Source organism: Chaetodon trifascialis, chromosome 12, assembly GCF_039877785.1.
Source record: "Chaetodon trifascialis isolate fChaTrf1 chromosome 12, fChaTrf1.hap1, whole genome shotgun sequence".
NCBI classification, from domain to species: Eukaryota; Metazoa; Chordata; class Actinopteri; order Chaetodontiformes; family Chaetodontidae; genus Chaetodon; species Chaetodon trifascialis.
The window spans coordinates 19,422,254-19,445,570 of NC_092067.1; the positions used below are offsets into that span (position 1 = coordinate 19,422,254).

The window sequence follows — 23,317 nt, forward strand, 5'->3', positions numbered from 1 at the left end:
ACAGCTGATTTTACAACATTTGCTCTGAGGAAAGTGTTTGCATATGAGCTTGAAATCTTCAAAAAATAAGGCCTGACTGATTTTATTCCAAACAACACTGAGCAAAGTCTGTCGCACTGTTATAATTATGAGGCCACCCTGCCAGCCCAGATGTTGGGATTTTACCAGATGTGGTCCACCTGCTGGGATGAGGACACTGACTTATGACCAGCAGATCAGAACAACTGTCTTCTTGTCCCCTGTCTTGTCCCCTGTCCCCTGTCTGTGACACATCTCACAGCTGTTAATGACATACAAATGGCCAGCCGCTGATGACACACAGGGTGTGTTTGCACGTGTGCATATGATCACAGGAACTAATGATCGTCAACATATGTGACTAATGACTCTCCTGCACAGACACACGAAGTGCAAATCTAATTCATTTGTGCACTAATGATAGAAATCTACGAAAAATGTTAGTAACTGAAAAACACATGGGTGTATTTAAAATGCTGCCCTGACACTTTCCCACTCACCCAATGTAATTATTCAAGTATAATTTTCTATGTTACTGTTGGTTATACTATGAGTGATTTACATGACTTCTTGTAACGTTATGGTTATTTCATGAGTTTCCTGTGTCTTCTCACTGCTGGAAGTGAGCAGATCTCTGAGGGAAAAAGGTGATTTCATGTTCTTCAGTGCACCAATGAGAGCGGAGTCATGTCTGAATCAAAGTGTCGTTTCTCATCCTGATGAAGTCTAGCTGAGTTTTTAAACTCGTAATAATACCCAAGTATGTTTGTCTCCAATCTGGCTTATTTAGTCAGGAATATTTAAAATTGTATAGAACACTTATAGCTTGAAACCAGGCTTTCAGGGGCTTTAAAGAAAACAAGTCATGATATCTGAACAGTTGGTATCGTGTTAACAAAAGCAAAATCACACCTTTTCAGCTTCCTCAGAAAGCCTTTTTATTCAGGTTCAAATCCAGAGTTAATGCCACAGCTGTCGCATTGCCAGTCTGTAAAAGAGTCCCTGAGTCAGAATTAACTCGATTCAGTGACTGTGCAATAGTGCACATCATGCAAAAAGTAACCGACTACAGTAGAAACCATGATTAATTACAAAGTTGGAAAAATGCTTTGTAAGCATCATCTGTGACTACAGCCTTCTGTCTGTGGCTTTAATTAGAAGAGAGGCATCGCTGAAGGTATTTACAGCTCCAGACCTGAAAGGTGAGATAGTGTTGAGTTGAACCTTTGCGCTGCACTCAGGCCAGCTCAATTTGAATCCTCTGCTGTGGCTTTTCCATCAGTGGTACATTTGGTTGTAGCCTGAACACTTGGCCCATCATTCACAAGAGCCATTGCAAAAGAACAGAAGAGCTTTTCTGCCATTTCTCAAAGTGAACATCATACTCATCATTTACATTATGTACATATTTATACAGTCTCAGCATCCTCTCACACATCTCGCGACTGTATATCCAAAACGTCCTCAGGACATTTGGACAATTGGTTAATGTGTCATTCAAAAGGTCTACTGCAAAAGAACAGCTAAGTACATCTCTACAATTCCTAAAAGTGAATGACATTCATCATTTACCTTATGTACATATTTTCAGTTTACACAGTCTCTACATACGGTCACTCTTCAGTGACTTCATACTGTATCTTAATGGACAACTGTGAATATGCAATGATGAATGAAGGAGAGTGGATGTAGATGTGCCTCTGAGACAATGGTGCTGTGGATGGAGCTGAAAAGATGGAGGATGTGGATGCAGCTACACCCGGCCCTGGTGCCGCTGAGCTATGTTCCTTCATTCTGAGCTGCTGAGCAAACAGAGAAACTCACACAAATCCAAATAAGTCAAAGAAGTAAGATTTGCTTTGTGATTAAATCCTTTAATATTCTCAAGTGTTTTTAATTGAAGAAAACATAAAAATAGCCTTAGAAAACAAAACAAAAGCTGAAGCAGGAGGTGCCACTAACTGAATTATGTTGATTTAAAAAAAGAAAGAAAGACGTGGTGTCAGTTTGTGTCGTTTGATTCCATTTGAGACCTCTGAAGAAAAAAAAACAACCACAAGGTACATTTATTTTCCTTTACTGATTAAAAAACATCCAGTGTAAAAAGGTTTTCCAAATACTTGTTGGAGCTTCTCAGCATCTTTTCTGCTTCAGGAAAATGATTTTTACTGAATGACAGTGGGGCTGCGTTCCTATCGGATGAGTTTGCCGGGTTCAAAGGACAACGAAACAGATCTCTTGGGAGACAACAAGCTAACATACTGAAGCTTTAACAAATATTTGAGGTAAAGCAACTCAGAGTGCCTCCTTGTAAAAAATGTGAATTGATTACGGACAGGGCTCTTCGTCCATCAGAGTGGACTCTCACTTCTCTTTAATTCTGAGGCCATCTTTCAGTTTTCAATCCTTCACAACACCACGGGGGCTCAGTTAGCTTCTACACTTTCACACAAAAATTAAGCAGCGCTGTCTATTAAGGCTTGCATGAAATCTGTCTGGGTTGAGAGGACTCTAGAGAAAGAGGAGGTACTCAACATACTGCTGCCGAGGAGTGATGACCCCCCTCCACCACCACCAAAAAACAATAAACCAACAAATCAAAATATGTGATTAATACTACATGTGGCATGTGAGGGGGGAGGGGAGGAGAGAGCGGGACAAATTATCCCCTTCAGGTCTCGCTACCATTGTTTGGACCAGGAAATGTAGCTGGTAGATAACACTGGATGAGATTCACTCATGTGTTGCAGCAGCTGATGTTTCATTTGTTACAGTTAAAAACAACCAACTCTGGGATGATCGGCTCTAAAAATGGTGAAATGTATGGAACTGTGAGTGCACCGACAATGGCTACGAGAAACAAAGCTGCCAGCACAGCAGCTTTCTTCAACTAATGACAATGAACAGTTAACGAACCAACAACTTTTCTAGCCTTCGACTTCAAAGATTAAAACTGGTTTTCAATTACTCATTCAGTTTGGTAATCAATTCAAATGAATGCACACTACTCCATGATGCACCATCATGGGAGGAGGAGGAGGAGGAGGGGGAGGAGTAATATTCAAACAAAACGTGGAGGTAAGAGGTGGGTGCTGTTTTTAAAGGGGTGGCGGATAAGCAATCCCTTGCCTGAGCAAGCTTGACTTAAGGCAAAGGTTAAAACATCACTACTACGCAGTCTATATCTGGACAGCCAAATAAAATGCTAACAGCTGTGAGGCTACATGAAGACAGTTGGTGACCTTTTTCTGGAATCTGGCTCCACTGCCATTCAACAGCAGAAGCACAACAGTCGCGTCGAGCACACTGGCGTGCACTGCATTTCAGCTGTCAATCATAAGAGGGAGGGGGGGTGGTAGGTTGACCTGCTTCAGTGTTAGCACTGGGAGTGCTGGCTGATCACATTTAGGGGGTCAGATTATGTTTTAAAAAGGAAGCATAACGTGTGTTTTTGCTTTATTGGTGTAAAGCAAGTGAGAATAGGAATAGAAACTGGAAAAAGAATTCAAATGTGGCAGAATGAGTCTGTGGGTGTTGGTGCGGCGGGCTACACATGAGACCTGTAACAGATGCTAGGTGTCCTTGATACGGACGGTTTTCACATTCCGAGCCCTTGCTGTAGTTAAACAGACACCAGCCTCTCCAATAAGGAGAAGATGTTAAGGGGTCAGTTCACCGAGACCACCAGATTTAAAAGAAAGATTTTCCCACTTAAGCCATGCAGTATGCAGCCCTGGAAATGATGTGGGATTTATATTTTCAGATCTCTGCCCTGAGACTTCTGCTGCTGACCCGACGCAACGTCACTGGTGGTGCAAAAATGGACATTTCATTCACCTACATTGCACTTGTCTGGCTGGGCTAAATGAGACCCTCTGCACATACGAATCCCAAACTATCTGCCTGACTACATACCTGGTAGTTAAATGGTAAATGTTTTGTGATTTGGGTGAAATGACCCTTTAAGATTGAGGAAATCAGGCTGGGCCTCAAGGCACCGGTTCCCATTACAAGTCCCACTTAGTGAAAAAACAAAGGAGGGAGATGCCCTGCACGTTACAGATTACTGCTGCAGAAACACACCGCCCCTCGATGGAGGCTAAGATTTAAAAGATACACAAGGCCTTGTGTTCTGTGGACAGAGAGGATGAGCACGTCACCACTCCCTGATGAGCTGATGATAGGTGACAGGAAGTGGAAGTAGGTAGCCGTGAGCAGGAAATGGGTCCATGTGACCTCAGACAGGTTAGGAGCTTAACCTTGGGTGTTAGCGGGATTTAATGGGACTTGGATGGGAACAGTGGGTTGCTAGCTGGATTTAGAAAGATGCAGGAGATACAGTGCTGCATCTCCCCCATGCTCAGTTACACAGGGAGATGGAACCCCAGACCTTTCATGCTCGCTCGCTCTCTCTCTCTCTCTCTCGCTCTCTCACTCTAGTGCCATTAGTATTTCTAACTCTTGTCTCTATTATTGTTTTCACAGCTGGGTCTCCTCCCCGGCCTGCCAACTGACTCAACAGTAGGAGGAGAATGGAGTTGGGTGGGGGTGAGACACCGCAGGGCGGCCGTACAGAGCGGCCGTACACGGAGGGGGGGAGGGGTGACACGCTTCAGTTTTGTTTCTTGGCCTCCGGGTTGCCGTAACTGGAACCTGTTTTCTTCACCTCGGTCACCCCTATGAGGCGACGGATAGCTATGGAGGCTGTGGGGAGAACAAAGGAGAAAAAGAGAGGCGTGACTGAGGACAGCAATTTAAATTTTGTCTTTCTCAGGGCCACTGGTGGAGAGTTTACCCACCTATGATGAGGAAGATGATGAAGCCAATGATGAGGAGGGGGGAGCCACTGACGGCCACTCCATAAGCAAACTTGATGAGGGGCGAAAGCAGCAGGGTGGCCCAAAACAGGAAGTTCAGCAGCGTCCATGGCCTGCGAGGTGGGATTATTGTGGGTCCGGGGAACTTGCCCTCCTTGCTGTACATTTCTTGCAAGGCATCCTGAGGGACAGGGATTCATTGATCATATGTGCCAGTGCCAATAAATGACAAAGTGATGCATTAAATCAGAAAATAAATGTTGCCACAAGTAAAGACCTAACTGCTCAAACTGAGCCTCAAGGGCCAGAGGTGCATAAGGAAGTTTACACTTTCATAGCAGAAAGAATCCTTTCCAATTACTTATACAACAAGTGAGCTGAGGTGTCTGAGAGTGAACCTGTCAATCAGTTTCAAAGCTTGTTTTTCTGAATTTTTGGGATGGGTCCTGTTTACGTTCTGATGACAGACTGTGCCTTCACTGTCAGCTTTCCTCAGTTTACCTTCTCCTGGTAGAGCTTGTGCAGCCAGTTGGCACACTGTTGCTCATCATCTGGTATATCCGCCACAGAGAACCGCCTGGTTGGGAAAGAGTAAAAGATCATTTAGGAATGAAATCATATTTCTCTTCAGTGTCACACACAGAGGTGCACAGCCAGATTACACACAGACACTTAACTTTCCGCTGGTCCTCTCAGAGAGAACAGAACACGTTTCAGATCATTAGTTACGGCTCTCTCTCACCACCAGGGGGCTCCCTTATCTCAAGCTCACTTCCACTCTGCACCACAGCTCATCTGCTGTTGTGTTGAGTGATTTCAGTCTCTAAAGCCACTCGCATGTTTAATGGACTGAAACTAGAGTTACCGCCTTGTGGTCGTATTCCTTTGCTAACCAGTCAAGCAGCAGCTTACATCCACGTCTGTCCAGGCTCACAATATATATATATATATAAGTGAAGACTTTGAAGGAATTTAATAAAGCAGATGCTTTGCCAAGATGGAGGTTTTCACTTTACGGACGTGTTTGATTCCAGTGAATACTTTCCAGTGAGTTACATGCTGTCTTCACTTAGAGAGTATTTTCCCAGAAGAGCACAGAGGACTGATAGAGAGCTTCATCACATGGTGCAACCACTACCACATGAAGCTCAATATTAGCAGAACCAGCTTGTGGTGGACTGCAATGCTTCAAATATGGGTGTTGCTACAGAGAAGCTGCAAACTGTAAAAAGGGGGATGCTTCACACACATCTTGAACCCAGCAGTACAGAAGATCTATGCAATGAGCACAGATCTGACCAAATGCGAAATACGGTCACAATCTGCCCTTCTGTTCCTGAGTTATGGTGTTGAATAATGGCCAGAAAAGTGTTTGAGCAGAACATTATGATGTCACAGTGAAGTTGACCTTTAACCTCATAAAATGCCATCACTTCATCAGGTTATCTATGAGACATTTGTTTGAAATTATGTCATAATAGGCGTATGAATTCTTGAGTTATGACAAAAAACATGTTTTATGAGGTCACAGTGACCTTTGGCCACCAAAATCTAATCAGTTCATCCTCGAGTGAACGTTTGTGTCAAATATGAAGAGATTCTCTCAAGACTGAGATGTACATACGGAAAGACCAGCAACGCGATAAAAAGCCGGCCATGGCTATCACCTGGGCAAAGGCACACAAAGTATCCTCCTTTTCCAGGTTTTTTCACTGTATTTCTCTGACTCAGTTGATCTATCCAGACTTATCTTCCGAAGCCATTTCTGTGAGAGACTTTCCATCTCACTGAGAGCTCTTTACTCAGTAGGAGTGTCCTGCAATCAGCGTTATTGTTCTGAAACCATAAACGTGCTGGGACTCGAGCCAACACTTTTAGCGCTCTCGCTGTCTCTTTCATTGTTATGGGACAAAAATGCAGCTGGTAGGAGGCCAAAAGGTTTAAAACACATTTTCCACTTGAAGAACCTCAGTGCAGCTGGCAGTGTAATGCATCATTATTACAATAGCTGATGATTCAAACATAAATGGAGGGTATCGGTGGCACTCACCTTACACTCATGTCAGCTTTGTATTTCTTGCCGTTGACAATGCCCAGCAGAGTGGGAGTCTGGTTGTCTTTGAAGTTGAGAGTCACATCATAAACAGCAGTTACTGAAAGGAGGAGAAAATAATACATATGAAGAACAAAAGACTCATGTTTTGAGCACAATGGTTTGTGTGTGTTTGCAGTCCCAACCTGTGCCCTTAAGACACTGCAGCGTGGTGGTGAATCCTTTGGTTCGGGGTAGCAGGTGGTATTTGAGCTTGGGCAGGCCTTTGCTCTCTGCAACCTGCATACTGATTTGGTGTTTGGTCTCTGTAAAGCGTGTGCCTTCGCAATACAGCAGAAACTGTGGAGGGAGAAGAGCTGTGTTAACACCCACACACAAAGACTTGAGGTGACCTCTTTTCTCTTGTCCCATCCACTACCCTACTTCTGCTTGGTTGAATTACAGATCAAGTTCACCTCAATGTAACACTGTGCTAAAACACAGTCACCGTCTTATCTCAGGAAGGGGTAGTTTGTTTACCTGAACATTCAAAAACTATGTCATTAGCAGTGGCCTAATGCTTGACTTAAGGGGTAATTAGATCAACTGCTGATCTGCCTAATCTGAGCAGGTGAGTCGTGGTGAAAATCTGTAACACAAGGTCCTTCACACCTCCAGGACAGGCGCACAGCACAAGGTAAGATGCCATGAATGTAAGCCACCTGCTTATTTGACAGTAAAGAGCTGTTTTGCCTCCCAAAGCAGGACTGTTTATGCACAGGGGGGAGCCCAGTTCATGAAGTTTCACAGGGAAGAAAAAACACAACTTCCCGTTGAGAGATTTGAAATACAGCTGGTGCACTGTTAACCTGTGTGTATATCACCACTGAAATCGACCTATTTAAGAGAAACTGGGTCAAAGGGCAGCATCTGGAGTTCCTCATGTATTTTTCCTGAGTAAGTAAGAGAGCTGAACTTAAATGATTTCAGAACAATTTCAGTTTATCATGACTTTCAGCGGATTTTGTGGTTTCGGCCATTCTCACACACAATCTATCACACAATCACACAGGTTTTAACAAACTGCCAGATATGTCAACCTAGAGAAACTAGAAAAGAGGGAATGCAGACACAAATACCATTACTCAAACTGCTCCATGTAAATCCCTTACAGGCCAACTTTCTGGTTTGACCTTTGACCTACTCTGCTTGCAGTAATGGTGCTTACTCATTCCTGTGCATTGATGGATTATTACTGGACTTCTGGGTGCACGCACATTGGATTTTATCAGTTGTTCTGGTTGCCCTGTAGGACTTCTTTTTAGCAATCTCTATGTGCTCTGGGAACTGACTTCCTGGTTGACCACAACCTGTAAAGTGATCAACTACAAAAATGAGACCCAAGTAGTAATTAAGCATAATTTTCCTTTAAATGAGTAAACTGATTTATCCACATTATGTATTTCTATCCCTAAATGGAAACAGTCATACCTAGACTTCATTGAAGGGATTGTTCTTGGCCTCAACATGTGTGTTACTAAGAAGTCAGTTCTGGGATGATATTTCACCAACTGGATTGGGCAACTGGATTAGAGTTGACTGACACATTACAGGGTGTTTGTGCAAATGGACGGGTAGCAGCATGAAAATAAATCTAAGCAAACTACTAACCCCCACACACAGCTTACTACAGCGCCTGCCCGCTCAAGCCAGAAGACAAACAAAGAAAGCATGTCTGTCGTGTACCTACCCACATATATTCAGGGTAGTCTTTGAGCCTGGTCAGTCCTCTGAACACAGTATTTCGGTCCTCCTCCCACTTTCTTTTGCAGAAGACTATTTCTAGGAAGTACCAGGTCCAGCCAATCAGAGGAACCTTCAGTAGCTCATGTTTGGCTAGCACTTTTGAACTCTAAAGAGAGAGAGAGAGAGAGAGAGAGAGAGAGAGAGAGAGAGAGAGAGAGAGAGAGAGAGAGAGAGAGAGAGAGAGAGAGAGAGAGAGAGAGGGGAAAGGTTTGTGTTTTTAATGATTTCTCACATTTGGGCTTGAAGTCCAACCTGGTTGTGAGGAGCAGGATGTGACGATACTGAGTGTTAATTCAGTTATGTAATGACTGGCTGAGGATCATTTTGGACCCAGACTAACGGTCATATTTTGCTATGTTACTGACCCCTAGGATGCCGTATCTTTCACACATGGTCCAGCCACACAGGAAGTCGATCTCAAAGTTGTGGTTCAGGATGATGATGACATGCTCTGTGCCAAACTTGTCCACCGTAGCCTGGTCGGTGTATAGGGTGCATTCTGTGCCCGACCACCACTCTAGCAGCATCACCAGCTCTGCACAGAGACAACAACACGGGCATTTGAGAGGAACTGACAACTCTCGAATATAGGAACTAAGCTACCAGTTTAAGGCATTTCCTCGAAATACATGTTAGATTTGCACCTCAGTTTTGCTGATTAATGAAACAGTGATTCATGCTACAAATTGGTTGGTTGTAGTGACAACCTCACAGAGGATTATCAGCAAACTTTGCAGCTGTATGGACAATTTTTAGATCATTATTTTGGTGTAAAAGTACTGTCTGTTTGAGCTGCGGCTGCTCTCATGAGCCCCCGTGGGCAGCAAAAAGCTCGGATAAACCCACCGTACTCCCACTGCCCAGCAATAAACAGCAGACAGACAAAGTTAGTGGGGGCACTGACATTGTGGAGGATCATGCATTCAACAGGTGGCCAGGTTAAGTGTGATGACACACTACCTGGTGCCTTTTCTACGTAATTTTTTTGAAATCTAACTTGGTATTTGCATGCAGGAAAAATACAACTCATGGCAACAGTGTTGGAATATCATCTACTCACGACTCCAGAGGGAGTAGGAGAGTCGGCAGTTGATTCTGCGATAGAGCTGCTTGTTGATCGGCCAGAGGATGCAGGTGCAGAGCTGAATGAAGTTTATGATGAGGCCGCTCACCACAAACACAAAGCCCATCAGCAGCTGCAGGATGAACAGGCTCTTCAGGTAGGCCAGCAGAGCCATGGCTGAGGAGCCTGGAGGGCTGAGTAGGCTCCTCTCTATACACTACGACCAACCTGAGCGAGGGTGGAAGACAGAGGAGGGAGTGCCACAGCAAAGAAAACAAGTTTACTGACAGAAAATGAAAGAGCACGGGGGTGGCAAACAATTACAGACTGATCGAACAGTGCAGACAAATGGATATGGTCTGTTGTTGTGCAGGCAAATGTGCTTTCAGAAATTGCAAAAAAACACAGCAGTGTTTCTTACCACGGTGGATCCTTTTACAAGCCCCGTTTACACGGTCCTTCAGCCAATACTACAGACCTGATGAACAGAGCAGAGCAGAGGTTCAGGTGGCAGGAGTGACATAAAGCATAAAAGGCTACAGTGCAGTATCATTACAGAATTTAATAAAGGGCAGGGTGCATGTTTCATCAAACAGAACAGGGTGGACTGTGTTAGCCGTCGGTCTTAGCGTAGGTTTCAATTTGACATTAAGCAGAAGATGAATGCTGCGACAGCATGGCTCGTGGCACACGAGACGAGCATGACATAATATTTTTTCAAAATACAGAGTAGATAAAACACAGTATAGTCCATCCTAAACCCCAACGAATGCCATACTAAAGGACAGGAAGACATTAAAGCCAGTCCTTGCAGCTTCAAACCACATATTGTGGATATCTCTCTTGCTTTCATTGTGTTATTAACAGGAAAAAGACGCAGTCGTAACACAGTGGCTTAATTTTTGTTTGAGCATCACAAAACTCACAAAACGACTTGTTTCACTATCAGAATTTGATCCATTTGGTCTGATAATATTTGGAAAGTCTGAAAAGCCATGCGAGGAAATCATTTTATCCCCATTCAAGCTAGCGGAGGGCTAAACCGGAAGTTAGCCAGCCCCTATATGTGATGCGTATGCTCTGTGGCGTAATTTCTTTACAGCAGGAAGTGGCTTTTTTTGGCTTCATGTGCCACTATGCAACGTTCGGCTTGTGCTTGAGCAAGTTTCCTTTGGCTGCTCCAGTTTCCCCCAACAGGTCAAACACATTGTACTCAGGTGAACTGGAAACATTTAATAGGCCTCAAGGGATGTGAGTGACTGCGTCTGTCTGAAGCCTAGCACTGAAACAGACTGGGGACCTGTCCGGGGCATTTCCGTGTTTGTGCAAAGCATGCTGGGATTGGTTCCACCCCTCGATGATGCTGAATAAGAATAAGCAGGCACAGAGATTGAATGGATGGAAGAAAGGCTGGTGTGTATTATGCAGACAACATGCTCATACAGTTTGTTTAAGGCAAGGTGTCCATTAGATGCTTTATCAGACAACATCTCACACTACACAAGTCGGTGGCCATACTGGGTCTACTGTTAGGTCACTGTCACTAAACACTGCTCATAAAAACATCAAGCACTTTGTTAGGAGGGACAATTAATATCTATGAGTATCCATCAGGATGAGCGCAGACCGCTCGGCCTTGAATGGACTGTTCTCACATCTGCACCAAAGCCCATTAAAGTGCAGGTCAAGCCAGCTTAAAGCTGTTCTGAGAAACATTTATAATCTAAGTTGGTCTTCTGCAGTTCTGTGTGGCGATCTGCGTATCCACCCGCTTTGTTTCACACTCTAAAACTTTCTCAATGTGAGAGTATATGGCTAAAAATCATACAGTTATATAACACAAGTCTGTGAGTTTGGTCTCAAAATATTTTCAATAAAACAAATCTAAATTTCATTAAAACAAGTCATTGCTCATGTGAAATAGCGTCTCCTTACACATAAAACAGAAAATGAATGAAATTTAAAGTGAACACCTGGTGGTTAAACGATTTACCTATAAAGAGGGTGCATTTAATTTGATTCACCAGAACAAGCACTATAAAAGTAAAGCATCAACGCTGCACTCAATAACTTTTGATTCACTGTGGAAGGTAAAATTGTGCTGTTGTGCTCACAACTATTAGACGATTAACTGTGCGCCGCTAGCAACATCAACATATATACAGTCACCTGCATTCACTGCTACAACTGCGTCAGCAAACCGGCAGAAAAGAGGCCGTGTGCTGTTTGGTTTTTAGAACAACAGGCTGCATGCTAGACAACAAGGGATAGACAGAAACATTGTGTGCCTGCGTGTCACTGACATAACCGTCATCGACAACAGACTCTGTTGTTCAAATCGTGTCTACAATGACCACTTTGTTGTTTCTTCTATAATTATTGCCTTACATATTTCTTCACAAGGGCACCTACATAAAACAAGCAATGGATGCCTGTGAGTGAATTCCAAAGACAGCCAAAAAACATTAGCAACCTGTGGTGTTTTATCTATCCTGACAAATAATTAAAACAGCCTCTAAATATGGATGATCAGAAATCCAACATGGCAAAGTATTATCTCAGTAAAGGACAAACCAAGCAACTTTAAATTAAGTCACACAGTCGACACCAGGCCGGTTCATTGTAGGTCGGCAACAAGTCTTCTCCAGCGCAATCAATCCCTACTTAATCACTGTAACACAATACACAGATTAAGAAACTGGCCAGGGTGTGAATGAAATGAAGTCTTACATGCACATCCACAGAACTTCAGCTCAGTCTCTTGGGAAAATGAATATAAAACTGAGTAAATCTCTAGTGAAGATCCACGTTACACTTTGGTGAAATACTGTCACATGTGCCTAAGGCATCAGTTGCCAGATGGATCTGATTATTGGTCCAAACATCCACAGTTGTCTCAGCATCAAATTACAGACATGATCTTTGTTCCTACTGGGGGAGAGTGACTGGGAGGGGTGAATCAACACTACTGGACATTTCACTTGTGGCTCCTGAAACATATATTGGAAGTTTGGCAAGCTACAACACGAAAGAATCAAAGAGTAAATACAGAGTTCAACAAGTGCTGCATGTGACTTTATTTTAGTTCCCAGAAAGCTACTCAATCTGATAATTTATCAGTATTTGTTTATATATCACTGCTTATCAAGAAATGTCTTCAGCACACTCTGTTGTTTAAGCTTAAACCTTTGCCCCAGAAAGTCAGATCCATTTGTAGATCCGAGAGAATCTTTAAAGATTGCCACATCTCCCCAACATCTTCAATATGTCTAATTCATAGAATTGTTATGAAAGCGGTTAACGCATTTCCCTGGTGAAAATTACTGGTAAATGTTAAAAAAAAAGTCATCTACATTCATTCCATTGTTGTCTCAAAGATAACGTCAAACATCCACGCTCGGGGTAGGATTATCCTGCAATGCACACAAGGTAAACACATTTTAAGTGTTTTGATACTATAGGCTGCTGTTAAACTCTGCTTTTTGATTGATTTTGATTTGTTTTTGGTGACAGAGTCACCACCACATTCATACAAATGATCAATTCATTGGTATACTGTGTTTGTTAAGTTTATGAACTTACTCTGAAAATATTAAACAGACTTGGAAGCCCAAATAAATTTCTTTAAGCCAAGTAATGTTGGTATTTTTAGGGTTAAACTTGCTTTACAATCAGCCACTGGTTACAATTAACCTCAGTACTAAGTGAGTACTACTTAGTAAGAAAATTGACCTGTGGAGACTTTAAACTTTCAGTGTGTTGTTTGGCCACAAGCAGCCAATGGAGAAGTTTCCCAACCAACTTTTGCTGTGGCAACAAGCAGCAACTGTGTGTGACAGCTCAACAGATTTCAAGACATGCCGTGAACTCTGTTCGCATTTTGCTCCACACTCCTCTTTCTGCTCCAACCTCATGGAGTTATTCAACTCAGAGCAATTACAAATTTTCACTCAAGCTGAAATGGAGGCCTTCATTCACAACACTAGAGGAAAGTGTGTCTTACTATTAACTTTGTCTGCATTCATGTCACCTCTAAATATATCTTCATTTTACAAAATGCAACTAACCAGCAGCATTTAACATATTTGCTTTGAGAAAAATGAGATTTGTGTTAAATGGGCAACCAAGATCTCAATACAGTGTGAATTAGCGCAACCAGGTTCATAGTTTTTTTTCCCCACTCGTCTTCCCACTAAAACAGGGGTGGGAACATCTCACTTGTATAAGGTTCACGATACCATTTGATCTGGCCATCGAGGGGCCAATCCCAAGAATCCTGACAGAGACAGTTATACAGGTAAGTTTTGTGGCGAGCAAGCTAATAACTATGAATGAGTGGCTTGTTGCTGCTTGCACCAGACAAAGTAAAATTGTTCCAGAGCGTCAGTTTGTCTGAATAATTTATAGAGATGAAGGAAAACCTTCATGGTGGACATTACCAAGTACCTCTCAGAGCTGAACCTGAAGCTACAGCTAACTTCTCAGCTCTCTGCTTTCAAATGTAAAATCATTTGAAGAGAAATTAATTGCATTTTCAACTCTATAACAACAAAGCCTACGGTAACATCTGAATATGCTGGTGAGTGTGACAGTTCCTTCAGGCACTTGGCGAGAGGTTTCAGGAGAGGAAAAGTAAACAAAAAGAAATGAACATAGTTGCTATGCTAAATGGATTCTCGCTAAGACTCAGTTCTGCTCAAGACTGACTACCCAAACCTGGAAAACCAGCTGCGAATATCATCATCTCTACCACCTGACATCAGACGCCATGATAGCAACGACTACCCCACCGCCACATATGCATAACAAGCTTCTCAGGGGCTGTCAAGTCACCAGTGGCACCCCAATGCCAGTGCGAGGCAGGGCAGTGCGACTCGTGTTTGACGCTCTCAGCTCGGGTGATGACTGTCAAAGAAGTTTTCTAAACTACTTTTAACCAGATGCTCATACAGCCAGTGCTCGGCTCAGCGCTGTCGGCTGCCCGGCAGGACTGAACTATGAGCAATATGCACATTTGGTAAGGTAATGAGCATTAAAACGCGGGACTAATACAGGCTGTTACAGAGGTTAAGTGTTTGACGGTTGCTTGGCAGGTGTACTGAACTGTCACCAACTGGGCAGTGGAGCGAATGATATATTGTGCATATTCTTAGGCTAAGGTGTATTGAAGACAAGGTATCATTAATAAGGTTGAGTGTTTACGAACAATTGAAAAAATATTTATATAAGACAGAGCATGAACCAACGACATACAAATAGATAAGCAATTCTGTATCAGTGATCCATTTCAGTTATTCAGGTTAACAGTAAGAGTAGGTCGTTAAAATCCAATTTGATCTAAGTGTTCACATTTACTCACTCTCCAGACCCAAAATCAAAAAAAGATTACAAACACTTAGCTGAAAACCACCATGACTTCATCACACAAAGCAGCTTCTCCCTGTAGCATTGTGTTCTCTTGCTAAGACCATATTGGTCTTGCACCGAGGTTTCAACAGGCTCATATAAAAAAGATGGAGTATAAGAGGTTCAGAGGAACAAACATTATGTTTGACCATGAAAACAGCCCATGGGGGTCCACCTCCGTGTGGGTGCAGAGCCCACCTGTGACCCCACTCAGCCTGGAGGAAAGATTAGTGATGCTGACTGGGCTAAAGCTGCTTAAGGCCGGACAGCTGCCTCTGCTCTGCATCTCCTGAATGCAGCTTCTATGCCAACAAATGACCACTGCTTGCTAGGAGACTCTGATATGAGAAAGAACAGCTGAAATAAAGAGCAGAAGACATCAGCTAACTGGCAAACCTCAGACACATCCTGGCGGGTACCACACCTTTACAAAGTCATTTAAATTCTAAAAACTGAATTTGGCTTGCAAAGGGCACTCCACTTATCCCTGTGAAAGGTTGAGTCATGCCCTTAAGTGCTATGCTGACTGCTCTCTCTTACAAGTTCTAATAAATTTGATAAGGCCCTTCCGAGGCTAGCCAGACCACTTCTCTCACATTTAACTTACCAGTAGACGTAGTAGGCCATTGCCATGACCACCAACGCCCCACAAATCCCAGTGAAGATCATCACAGCACTCTGGTTCAGCATTTTGGCTCCTGGTATCTCACCAAATTAAAGCCAGAATAAAAACATAAAGAAAAGGCCTGCAGAGAGCAATGGGCAGTCACAGGCTGTCCTGTTTCACAGCCATGATAATCCCACAAAATGAAAGCGGGAGATTATGATGACAGCAAGAACACAGCCAGATCCCAGATCTTGTTGGAAGAACTGCCTAATCAGCGCAAGACTGTACTGAGAACCAATGAATTTCCTATCGCCACAAAAATGACCGGAAAGAATGGATCTCTATTGAGAACAAGGGCAAAAACTCCTCAAGGCCGCTGCGGATTCTTACTGGAGTCCACTGATAAATGCTAAGAGACTGAAAGATGGCTCACTTCGAGAAGGAGGGAGGCACACATGTACTGTAAGAAGTGTCTTACATGCATTCCCATCCTCTAATCCAATGGATCAGATTAGTGCTGATTAGCAGGCCATGGGCACCCTGGATATGTCACATTTCATTAACATAAACAAAGAAGGAAGCTGGGCTCTCCCATACCAGGGTGGAGTTAGCAGAATGGCATCTGTTACACTAAAGAAACCAATCATAATGTGGAATTTCGGGCTGCACGGTGGCGCAGCAGGTAGTGCGCGTGCCTCACAGCACGAAGGTTGCTGGTTCGATCCCCGGGTCAGGCGGGGCCTTTCTGTGTGAAGTTTGCATGTTCTTCCCGTGCATGCATGGGTTCTCTCCGGGTACTCCGGCTTCCTCCCACAGACCAAAAACATGCTCATTAGGTTAATTGATGACTCTAAATTGTCCGTAGGTGTGAGTGTGAGTGTGAATGGTTGTTTGTCCTTGCATGTGGCCCTGCAATCGGCTGGCGACCGGTTCAGGGTGTACCCCGCCTCTCGCCCATTGTAGCTGGGACAGGCTCCAGCCCCCCGCAACCCCGAAAGGGATAGGCGGTATAGATAATGGATGGATGGATGTGGAATTTCTTGCCTCACATTCACATTGGCCACCTCTTAATTACAGGGCTTTCTGCAAGGATATGGAGTAGGTGGCCAGCAGGAAGAGTAGCCAACTGGCGAGGTTCAGGAGAATGTGCTTTGGAGAAAAATTCTGGCCATTTAAAACAAATTTTGGCCAGCTCGTCTAACAAGGATTTCCCCTGGCTGTACAATCTATGCAATTCTTAATGTGTTTCGCCATCATGTACTTTGCTAATATTTGCCAAACGCTGAAGGCGACTCTAAGCTCTCTACTCAGCATGACACAATCTGTCAACTGAGTGTGTGTGTGCGTGCACACACATATTCTTATAGAACTTGTAAGGGCGTGACTTAAACATACAGTGGGGCATGCTTCTCTATCATCATCATCATCCTCACATTGTTTTGAAGCAGAGGTTGTTGGTCATTGAATGTACATGCAAAGCTAAACCCAACTTGTCAGTCAAAAGTAGATTATTAGAAGCAAAAACTTTTTATAATAAAGAAGCCAGCTGAACTTAAATGACTAGTTGGTTGTTTGGCCACCAGCTGGTGCTTATAGAAAGCTCTGGAGACTGGAGAACCAATAGTTTCCTTAAACAACCTCTTCATGGGTGTTGCCAAGCGGTGTTTTGATCAAGTAGTGGCCTAAAGGTTAAAGAAACAAGCTTGTGGGTGGAAGGTCTTTGGTTCAGGACTGGCACGATAAATCTGGGTAGTCTGGGAAAGTGATGCTACCCATCACTTTCCACACTCCAGTGGAGCTGCTCAATGGCCTGCTGACTGGTTGTACAAGAACAGCTTTCGGGTGTAAATGTGTAACTGTATGAATGTGATGAGGAAGTTCCTGAGCTTTGCTCTCAGTCAAATGAATAAATAATGGTGGAGAGACAGTATAATTAGTGATTAATTAACAAAGCCTAGAAATCTGTGGTATCCATCCTAATCCTCTTTTGTCTTCTTCACAGTACCTTGGGTACTGAAAATTACTCACAACAGATCTGTAATGCTCAGCCACACAGAGACGACAAACAGGGCAAGCTAACAAAAGCCTTTGGGTTCCTACCCTAATGTCAAATGTGGTTCCGACAAGCTGGTAGAGAGATGCAGAAATAAACTCGAGCATTTACTGAAGCAAATAGGTCAAAGGTTACAGCACAGTCCTGAGGCCTTGCCACTGGGCATAAAAGCCAAATATAAACAGAGATAAAAATACATTGTGATGGCTGAACAATGAAGGGCATTCATGTTTCGAAGCATGGAGTGCTCTCAGCCCTGCACATAGCACCACTGTACTGTTGCACACTCAATAGTTGTTAGTTAGGCCATGTGTGATATTACATATAAAGCCACACCACTTACTAGAGCCAAAAGTTACTATTACAGGTAAAAAAACACTGAAAGCACATTAATTTCCTCTGGTTATGAATAGGGATGTTACAGTATACAAAATTCACAGTTAGACATGTATCTTGTTTCACCGTTTGATGTGTCTTCAGCACAGCAGAGAAAACAAAAACATGGACAGTGGACTGACTACCAAACATGTAAAGACATAGCTCAAGCACTTTGACCATAAGTTTAAATCCCGTGTTATTTAGACTGAGTATGGCCACATATCTACAGAGATAAACTCTCCTGCAGCATTAGTTATTGCTTTGGTCTGAATCTGCAGTGAAAGGCCACCTGAACACTGCAGGGAGAACGTCTCGCCTTCCAGTCGGTTTCAATCTGCTAATTGACACATTTGGGTGTCAACAAGAGCTACTGTGACTGAATGCTTTGAACACTTTGAGGAAAGGAGGGATGAGCTAAAAGTCAAGGTAGCTAGGCTAGAGCTAGCTAGCTCTAGCCATCAACTGCTGGACAGCTCTCACAAACAAAAGCTACATCACAACTGTCCCTTCATTAATGATGACTGGGAATAGGGTCTCTGTTATGTCGTAATTACTTTATTTTATTTTTTATTTTTTGAATAATCTGTTTTTTATGGAAAATATTTTTGAAGTCCAGCAAATCTGTCCAGTCATGATGTCCAAGTTTGGTTAGATGTGAAAATATTCCAGCTCCAAATGCCATTTACCCCCCGCCGCTTCTCATGATGTCCGCCCTCTCACTCCTCTCCTGATTCAGTGAATTAAGGGTTTATTTTTGACCTACCAGAGTTGGTAGAGATGGAACAGAGTAAGGGTGAACCAAGAAGGTTTTGGCAAGTGTTATTTTGTTTCTGTCAAGAATGAATGAAGTGTGTTTTACAACAATAAAATTATTGTTTCTATAAATGGAGTCTGGTGGCTTTGGTGAGAACGATATAGTGGCTGTTTATGGTTAGACAAAAATGACCTTATTCTTCAACAAAAAGGTCTGTAAAGCTCTGTCAAATACTTGCAACAACAGTCTAAGTCTGTCGGTGGCAAAAACTAATACTTTTAGTGGATGTACATTGATGGTGTGCAAGTGCCCGGAGGGTTTACATTGCAGCCTGTTTTGTGGCTGCTATCTGCAGCGTTCTTGCTCAATACTGGACCATTAAAAAAAATGCTGTCCCTATTAGTCACTTAGACATGAAAACATGGAAAAATATGGTCCATAAAGACAGAAAATATTTGACAAGAATTTCTCTTATTTGTCCGGGACACTGAAATCTTCAAAGGCACGACTGACTTCGAGATGCCACCCACTGTGCTCGTTAGAGGCTGTCAGGGTATCGAAAGCAAAACTAACCAAAAAAAGACATCCCTAGCTGATAGACAGTTTGACATTAATTGTCCATTTTTGCTGTAACTAACCAGGAACCGTAATGCTCCCATACAACTACATGAGTTTGACTAATCGTGGTAAGTTGACAAGCATGCTACAGCTAATACACAATATTTGGCCGTGCCAAAGTGTTCTGGGTAAAGCTTGTGTTCTAGAAAGTACATGGACATACACAGAATGATAATTTTGTCATTAACATGTGTTGAAGTGTTACCTGCAAACTGAAAAACGAATGAATGGAAGCAGGACTCGAGACCGTGGACATCTGTGTTGCAGTTTCAGTCTTGGTTTCAAACCATTATACGCCTAATTATGAACATGCATACAAAGGCCAAAAAAGAAAAACTAACATGGAGAATGATAACACATCAAGTGTGATTTAACATTCACATGCCCAGTTTTACATTGGACTTCACAGTTTAGAAAATGAACTGACGTTATCATTGTTATGGCAATAATACACCCCATATGCACAATGCACTCTAATACTGAATGTATTTGATCTCTTTATCATTATTAACACATCTCATGAAATGAAAACAAGCAATTCACAGATCCTACCAACACTGTCTATATAATGTATAGCTATCTACCATCATCCAAACACTATTAAAAACACATTAAAGATCTTTGCACTTGGGTGATCTTATTACAACAGTCACAGTGAGTGTAGTTAATTCCTCAGTGTAAACATCGAACCGTGTCCTTGAGGTCTGCCTGATACAAAGCTACTCTCCAGAAATCAAGAATGCAGTTGCAAAGTTGCTTCAAATTAATTCTCAAACAATGGAATTTGATATTGAGAAAATCTTGAAAACTAGTCGAACTTTTAATGTAAAGCCTTTACAGAAGGGTTTATCTCAGAAAGGACAGAGCATTTAACAAATAAGGTAAAAAGTCATGTAGGATGGCCTTGCATACCACTTAAGCATGGTCAGAACCCTTTCAAAGCTCCCTCTGGACTCTGGATGTAGCCATAGTGAGACGTGATGACTGATAAGGCTCAAGGATACTCAAGGTACATCTTGTTGTCAGCAAAATAATGGGTCAAATGCAAAAAGAAGGAGGATAAGTTAATAGGTAAAACTGCAAGACTGCCTGAATATGAATGCTCAAAGTTACTTTGCAGTTCACCAGGATGTCAAAAAATGACACATTGCTAGTGCAGGATTACAGTCCAAGATGGCACTGTTTAGATAAAGGCTTATCTCAAAGTCCTATAGGGCAATACTACGACTTGATTAACTGATAAAGAGTTCAATAGGTTACATCCAACAGTCATGTCACTGGACTTTGAACAAACAGCTTAATCTATGAACACATGCATTTTTATGACGTGTTGATGTACAACCTGAGAAGTTTTGAGATAGATGCTTCAATTTGCCCACCATTGCAACACAACATACATAATTTCTGTTTGCTCTTAGTTTATGAGGCCAAAGTGTAATTAGTCTGTCCTCCTGCATAAAAAAATAAGACTTATTCTGCTTATTCTTAAGGCAAAACGGAGTCACTGCAACAACCCAAATGTATATATGTTATATCCAAAGAATCGGATATAAAGGAAAGTAAATCATTTACAACCTCTTGCTGGCCAGAACGATTTCTCACCAGGCTGAAAGCTAAAATGTTTAGAAGTCTGCAGCTTTCTGTACATTATAGTCATAACTACTATTGGATGCCCATTTTCCTGATTAATTGGAAAATGGCTGTGAGGGGTCCCTGTGGTCAGCAGGATGAAATCATGATTACTATCAGTGCTGAAAAGATTATACAGTCAAGCGGTTATTCTCAACAGAAAATGAGCAGACTGCAATTTAGATAAGTAGTTCTCTGTCTCAATATTTATCAGATAATCAAAGATGAATCACCCACCTTACATATTAACTAATAAGTTAATAACAATAGTCTTTAATCACTGGCCCTGCCCAGCAATAAAGCAGTCTACACATCTCCCGCTCAAGGTATGTTGCATGCAGACACACCTAAAAAGCGTCTCTACAAAACTCCCATTTAATACTGATTATTGACTGTCTATCAAGCCAAACGTTGTGTCAATGGACACAGTCTTACTACGTGGACAGTATCGTGAGAACACAGCTGGCTCTTGCACAAAGCATGAACAGTTACAGCATCACAATGATCTCGGGTGAGCATCGAAATATCCTTTAAAACACCGCTGGAAGAAATCATCTGTCAGGAAGGATCAGAGTAACACCACTTGCCTGTCACGTTCTGCTCGTCTCGTTGGTCAAAACTGAGAGTCAAGCCTAAAGTTAGCACTGGCTGAAAGAGCCGCAGACTTGAATGAACTCCAGTAACCTCGCGTCTGATGTGTGGTACGACACCGTTACGCAGGTCAACTTGGAGCCAGCTGGTTGAACTGACGTAAAGCGAGGCACAGACGGCTGGCAGCAGTACAGCAGTTTATTTGAAATGAACCCAGAGACACTTTGCCCATACTCTGACATGCCACACTGTATGCCACTTCAGGATATACCCGGCTTAGTTTTGCAGCTTCAAGAACCCCGAATAAAAACGCACAAGTGGCCTAACTTCATTAGCGAGGGGTGGCTAGCTTAAAAATGCTAAATAACCAACTAGCCAGTATGCACCTTGTGTCCAACCAGTGACTGGGCTTCTCGTTTGACACATGTCTTCACTGCGGCCGGCGACGTAAATGAAGCTAGCTGCGCGGTGAACTCAAAGTCTCAAACACAGATCTTTCCACATCTAACGTTAAGCATGAGAAAATAACATAAACGGGTCCCGCTATTACTACCTGAGAGAACAAATAAGTTACCGCTAGCTGTCCGGAGCCGAAACCTGACGTTAGTGTGCAACTCAACCGAGCAGCACAAGGACAGAATGAGCGGCTAACAGTACACGCTAGCATGTTACGTTAGCAAGACAAGTGTAGCGAGGGTAATAATTGTGTTTGGGGAGGAAGATGGAGCAGGCTATTTGGAGTGTTCATTTGCTAATGGTGGCCAAATTTCCCTCAAACATTATCCGTAAATAATCAAACTGACCTGTGTCGCTTGCTAACGGCATGCTATGCTAGTCAGCCGGCTAACACCAGCAGTCAGTGTCAGTAACGGTACTCTGGGCTTACCTGAAAATTATTCACTTGGGAGTCGGACGAGTCGGTAGATTTTGTTCTACTTTTTTCACCGCTTTCTGGCCTTTAGGGGCGTACAATAAGTCTGCCAAGCAGCCCTTATTACTTCGTCCGTTTCCTGAAACGCAAGAAAATGACTTGAGCTAATGCGATTTGCAAGAGCTCTATTGTTTGTCGGTTAAAGCCCCACATTTCCTCAAAGCCCATCTGAAGGTGGCATGCCCCACATCCGGTCCGGCCCCTCATTCATTCTCACAAAAATAATAAAATACACAATATTTTTAAAACAACGGACCTCTGCAGCCACACATGTGATAATCCACTACACGTCCATGTACAGAAAAAACAGTAGAAGTACATTTACTTAATGTGACTATGTATTTTGCCATACTGATTCCCTGTGACCAGGTAGAATACACCAGTTAATAAAACATAAAGTTTAATTACTGAGAATTTCTCTCATGTTTAAATTTACCCTTTTAATGGAAAGTATCCCTTTGACTGAAAGAAATTAAATGCAGTCTACAAACCATGTACAATAAAAATTGCATGTTATCCACAAGTAACATACTTTCTTTTTTTTTTTTTTTTTTTTTTTTTTGCATTATCTGAAACAGGATTGCTTATATATACTGACAGTCACCATGACCTAT

The 23,317-nt window shown here is 42.6% G+C and overlaps 1 protein-coding gene across 2 annotated transcripts; it reads right to left on the bottom strand.

The window, feature by feature from the left end:
- Window positions 1–931: 931 nt before the first annotated feature.
- Window positions 932–23,002, bottom strand: agpat3 (1-acylglycerol-3-phosphate O-acyltransferase 3). Of its 2 annotated transcripts, none has more exons than XM_070975529.1 (10): window positions 22,659–23,002; window positions 10,158–10,214; window positions 9,734–9,964; window positions 9,039–9,208; window positions 8,618–8,779; window positions 7,074–7,227; window positions 6,886–6,988; window positions 5,337–5,412; window positions 4,818–5,016; window positions 932–4,722 (listed from the first exon to the last, which is right to left on the bottom strand). In XM_070975529.1, exons 3-10 carry the CDS (start codon window positions 9,909–9,911, stop codon window positions 4,631–4,633), a joined length of 1,134 nt encoding a protein of 377 aa, XP_070831630.1. In that variant the 5' UTR covers window positions 9,912–9,964; window positions 10,158–10,214; window positions 22,659–23,002; the 3' UTR covers window positions 932–4,630. The 2 variants fall into 2 exon arrangements, with proteins under 2 accessions (XP_070831630.1, XP_070831629.1); XM_070975528.1 differs by lacking the exon at window positions 22,659–23,002 and adding an exon at window positions 15,750–15,863.
- Window positions 23,003–23,317: the final 315 nt, after the last annotated feature.